At 40.1% G+C, this 5,939-nt stretch overlaps 1 protein-coding gene across 7 annotated transcripts in view; it reads left to right on the forward strand.

Moving 5' to 3' along the window:
* Positions 1–5,419, forward strand: part of LOC111861808 (tumor susceptibility gene 101 protein) — a 24,561-nt gene extending 19,142 nt beyond the window's left edge. For all 7 annotated transcript variants that reach the window (XM_023846686.2, XM_023846688.2, XM_023846684.2 and 4 more), the window contains 3 exons: positions 604–837; positions 3,814–3,947; positions 4,712–5,419. In XM_023846686.2, coding sequence (XP_023702454.1) covers positions 604–837; positions 3,814–3,947; positions 4,712–4,898 — 555 coding nt within the window. In that variant the 3' untranslated portion in view covers positions 4,899–5,419. The remainder of the gene's footprint in view (positions 1–603; positions 838–3,813; positions 3,948–4,711) is intronic.
* The last annotated feature ends 520 nt before the right edge of the window (positions 5,420–5,939 follow it).

Raw genomic sequence — 5,939 nt, forward strand, 5'->3', positions numbered from 1 at the left:
ATGGTGTGGTGCTTAATTAATTGAGCGCAGGGACAACTTTACCTTTACCATTACCATTTAACTGGTTTTGTGGTACTTGGTATGAACATTACAAAATTAGAGGCTACTTCAATACCGTATTTTATTTCCTGCAGTGAGTAATAACAGGCAGGAGGCCGAAACTTTTGAGGTGGGGGGTGGCGCTAGCACCACTTAACATAGTATGATAGATCATTGGAGAATATACCACATTTTTTGTAAACCGCAAACAGCAAAATTGTGGTTTGTGAAGTATGTAATTAATTTTCAGTCTAATGATGATAACTAATGAATGATTTCAACTGGGCATGTGAAATTTTGTATGGAGATAGTTCATAGACATAACAGCACATTGTATAAGAAGTATTGTTTATGAATGAACACTCACTGACTGGCGACTGTTCAGTTACACAGAATGTGTATTTAAGTAACAAGTTCTTTACAGAAAAAAATAAAAGTAACAACTGTAGCAGTACGATTAGAGAAATCTATGTAGAGTCGTCTAAAATGTTGGTACTTCTGTACCAAATTGTGCGGTGTCATGTCTGAAGAGACTGTAATTGTAATGTCAATGTCTGTTTCAAGTCACCACCCGCAATAAACACAGCCAACAGTTCAGGTGGTACTACGGGAACCATTACTGAGGAGCACATCAGGGCCTCGCTGCTGTCTGCTGTGGAAGACAAGGTACGCAGACGCTTACGAGAGCAGTTCTCGCAGATGCAAGCTGAGTTGGAGACTTTGAGCCGTACCCAGCAGGAACTGCTGCAGGGGAAAAGCAAGTTAGAAGACATCCTTGCACGACTGGAGAAAGAACAGGTGAGATATATATAAAGATTAGAGATTCAGACAGAATTGTCTCTAGTGAATACAGAAGAGTTGTGTCTTCGAGCATATTGTGCCTTGTATAGACCATTGAAAGTCATGAAACATTTCAGAGAAACTTATCACCTCATATCTTCATGGTTGAAGAATAAGCCACGCAAGAAAACAGCATGAAGCAGAGTCAAAACTAGCGACCCTGAAGTTGAAGATGTTATATTGCTCTGAAATGTTGGTTGACTTTCAGTGGACTACATGACATTACATCCCATAACACAGAACTCTTTGTAAGCACCATTGTGAGAGTGTCAGATCCCTTGTGGTGTGCACTGTCTTCTGGTATGCGAAGCCATGAAGTTTGGTGAATTGTTACATTTTCCTGGAACCTGCTGCTTACAGCTTCACAGTGGAGGAGTGAGGTGAGCAAGGAAGAAGTGGTCTGGATAGAGAGAGAGGAAGGACTGGAGTCAGGGCCTTGGTAAAATGCTTTCATGGGTTAGTTGTCAGCTCTGGAAGTAGATCCAGTTATGTTCCAAAATGTTGGTAAACATTTACCAGACAAAATGTCATCCCAGTAGATAGCAGTGTTCATAGTTGCTGCTGCAAGAGGGCATACCATAGCTCAGGCGGTTAGTCACTGGTCTCCAAGTCATGTGGGATTTGTGGTGGACAAAGTGGCAGTGGGGCACGTTTCCTCCAAGTACTTCAATTTCCCCTGCCAAGTGCGCCACAATCACCATTCATCTGTCATCTGGGGCTGGTACAGTAGGCCAGTATTGGCCGCAGTACCAAGTAGACTCGGCCACACCCCACTACTGCAGCAAGTACCACAAACATATCTTGTGTAGGAAAGAAATATTTTTGGATAATATGTGTTTACCATTGTGTACACCAGGGTTTCTCAGACTTTGTGACACCTCAGCCCCCTAAAATAATACATACATGTATGCAACACTCGTCTGTGTTGGTCAGTGAAAAGTACAGTTTTGCACATTGTTGCAGGTCTGTTTGTCAGGCTGTATGATGACAACAGAAACCTGACTAGCTTAACACTCTCTTTATATCCTGTACAGTTGTGAAAGAACTGAAATGTTTTGCCAACTGTGGCTACCTTCTCCAGAAGTACAAAGATTACATTTTACTGGATTGCCAAAATTACTGTTGTTATTATTTTTAATTATGAATTATACAGGATGGCACATGAAATGATTTAGTATTAATTACTGAACCACGCAGTGAACAATGTTTTGTAACATGGTAACGCATGGAGATTAGTTCTTACTCTTCCCAAGCACGCTAGTGTCGTGCTGCTCCCGCTCATGCGCCTGTTTACATAAAATGGCTGACCAAAGGAGACTACAGCAATGCATAAAAACAATGTTGTTCATTACTGAAGCAAGAAGTGTTGTGGCCCAACAGAGGCTGGTCGTTTAAAACAGTTCACAAACTTTATAACCAATTTAATAATAATGGTTCAGTGTTGGAGAGGAAACGTTGCTGGCCTTCATCAGTGCGTTCTCCGGAGAACACTCATGCTGCTAAAGTGGCGTTGCAAAGAAGCCCCAGTAAATCAACAAGGAAGGCTGCAGCACAAATAGGGATATTCAGACGATCGGTGCAATGAACATTGAAAAATTACAGTAAAACTTGGTTATAGCAACATCGGTTTCTGCGACACCTTGTCTATTGCGTCAAATATTCAATGGTACGAACTAATTCCTCATAAAGCAACTGTTTTTATACCTTGCTTAGTACGACATGCACAAATGCATCAACCTCGTATGTAACGTCATTTTCATTCCTGAATTTCTCTGATATCGTGGGAAAGTTCGATGTGTCTGCCCACCCTCACTTTCTCTACTTGCTGACGTGACTGTCCTGGAAGAATACGACCGCGGGCTGCAAGAGGAGCGTGGGTTTTATGCGAAAACAAGGGTGTGGGGTGGGACTGCGTGAATAGTGCAAGAGGACGCGGCAGGTTGTTAACTGCATTCCTTTCCTAGAATCTCGTCTAACAGGACCTCACATTGTCTACTTACCCTATAGTGTTCCTGCCTAAACCCAGAGAAGTGCAGTAGCGAAAACATGGCAATGAAAAGGAAAGTTTTAAGCATTGAAGAGAAAGTTAAAGTGATTCGTGAAATAGAAAATGGAAGGAAAAAAGCTGATGTATGCCGCGAATTTGGTTTGGTGAATTCTACAGTACAAACGATATGGAGAATCCATATCAATTCCACGTTAATGTTACGTTAGTCTGTACTTAACTACATATTTCACTAAAAAATGCAACATTTTAACTTGGTTTTTGGTAGATTTTTACGTGACTAACATAAGGCTACTGTGGAAGTGCCCATTTCGGTTACAACGACATTCGTTTATAACGACACTATTTTTAGGTCCCTTTGATGACGTTATAACCAAGTTCTACTGTATTTGAATTTGTATCCATACAAAATGATTCATGTGTCATCCCAGATGGATTTCCTGATTGTTTTGCATGTGGACAGAACTGGCTCCCAAATAGTCATGATTTAAACCCATGTGACTATTTTATTTGGGGATTCCTCAAGGAAAAGATTTTTTCAAAAAAGCTGCAAACAGTAATGAAATTGAGAGCGCTAATGAGTCAGGCCTGGAATGAGATAACTGAGGATATGTGCTGTTGAGTAATCAACAACAACGCAGTTCGTGTTGAAGTTGCCAGACGTAATTTGTGGTCATGTTGAACACTTGATTCAAGAGGATAGATCTGCAAGCAGTGTCTTTCTTTTTGTATTTTATTTTCTAGTATTTTAATTGAAATAAAGATTTTACTAATAGATGAAGTACTGGATCACTTTGTGTGCCACTCTGTACATGGATGCAACTGTGTTTTGAATAACTCTTACGAATTCAGTGTCCCCCGTTAGAGTAGGCAGTGACCCCTTGGAGACCTGTGACCCACTACACTTTTGAAACCATTATTATTTTCAGGTTGAGTTGGATAAGAACATATCTATTCTTAAAGACAAGGAGAAAGAATTGGAGAAAGACATTGAACGTTTATCGGAGCAGCAGCCGCTTGATGTTGACGAAGCTGTCACCACAACTGCTCCACTTTATAAACAGTACGTAACACTGAAATCCATCACCATTATATTATCTGAAGTTTACTTATGAGTAGCTGTTGTGGTCAGCTGTGATCTCTGGTTTATGTAGTTTTTGAAATGCCCTCACATTAGATTAGATTCCATCATGTTACATTGTATTACATTAGGATGGAACTCCCATTTCATGTTCCTCAATTTCAGATTTCCCCTGATTAAGATCCAATTTCAGTGATCAGAAGTCAGCGATCCCAGTATTAAATTTCCACTGTTCAAGATTTTCCTCAGCTTAGTGGTCAAATCTACTGGTCACCAAAAGAAACATTAAATGGTGGTCTTCCTAAATCGTGGAAACCCCATAACCACTCCCTGAAGGAAGGGAGGAAATGGGTTGTCATTGCTTTAATACTTGTTACCGTACATGTTGGTGAGAGTACAGAGAAACTGTCATAAAATCTTATGGGTGTTTGTGGTACGAAACAGGACAGTAAGAAGGTAAAGTTTCCACTGTACTTTATTAATTGGGTACCATGCCATGAAAGTGTCTGTTGGAATGGAGGTATAGCTACACCTCATGTATGGGTGGTCAGGGTTCTGCTCGACACCATTGATACCAATTGGGTAGGCAAACTGGGTCTGGACACTGTGCAGAAGAGAAAAATCTTTTGCTCATGCCAGGAAACAAACTCCGATCTCTTGGTTTTACAGCTTGTAGCCTAGTCGCTATAGTGACCAAGTTATCCCGACTCCCAACAGAACAGTTACATTTTATTTACCTTTTCCAGATTGCTGATTGCTTTTGCTGAGGAGGCTGCGACAGAGGACGCAATATACTACATGGGGGAAGCATTAAGACGTGGAGTTATTGATTTGGACGTGTTCCTGAAACAAGTCCGAAGTTTGTCACGCAAACAGTTCATGTTGCATGCCCTGATGCACAAGTGCCGCCAGAAAGCAGGCCTTGCCGGATGAAAACTCTCTGAGATTCAGAATGGTGGTTATGTTTCAGTTAAACGTTGGTATATCATTGTAACAGAATCACATTTGACTCATTTAATAGTTTTTGTTACAACCCTGATCCCCCTAATCATAAACCTGTCTCTTCTAGTCACCACTTTGTTTTAAAATATATTAAATTTGTGTAGATTTTTACCTGGGATGTCAGAAGTAGGCACTGCATGTGAGACAGTCATCTGCCTCAATTTTTTTCCCATCATACATACACCATAGTGTGTCAAGTTATAGGGTTGTTCATGTGTTCACCCATGTGCAAATACTCAAAAAATGTACTTTAATTTTAATGCATTGAGGTAATTTAGATCAGTTTCAGTTAAGAGCGCTTGCCACCCAATGGAGAGACATGATGAGAAGGAAGGATGAGCGGATTACTTTGTGAGTTTGTGGAGGAGGACAGCAAAGGGGAGATAGGAAAATTATGTTTGAATTGTGTGGTTCCACTCTCTGTGACATCTTCTTGGAACACAGCTATCAACTATTGAATAAATCGAGGAATATGTGTATTGTGAAATATCTGTTTAATGAATTTCTGGGGAAGTGGGATTTTTTTTAAATTCACCTTTATCTTCTGATGATAAAGTTGAATTATGTTTTCACTAAGTGGGAGTTGTATAAAATTACGTCAACAAGTTGTTTATCTTCTTATAAAGCACACTGTATTAATTATTATAAAACAGTTTCATTAAGTAGTAAAAGAAAATGTGTCTGCACAGATAAAATTACATAATCAATAATACCTGTGCCACATCCCTGTGTATGTATATATACACACGCACATAAATATAGATGTGCTGTACGCCTGTTGCAACAGGTTTGTGGGGCCATTGATGGAAGCACCTCTTGACAGCTTGCATGTGAGATTTGAATAAAATATGACTTCATTTTCAATTACTCTCACGAATGCTATGGCTGAAGGCTGTAGGTACATGCACATGTGTGTATGTGGACATTGTTCGGTAAAACAGATTAGGCTACCGCCTGTTGAATTTTCACCAG

Source organism: Cryptotermes secundus, unplaced genomic scaffold, assembly GCF_002891405.2.
Source record: "Cryptotermes secundus unplaced genomic scaffold, Csec_1.0 scaffold620, whole genome shotgun sequence".
Classification (NCBI taxonomy): domain Eukaryota; kingdom Metazoa; phylum Arthropoda; class Insecta; order Blattodea; family Kalotermitidae; genus Cryptotermes; species Cryptotermes secundus.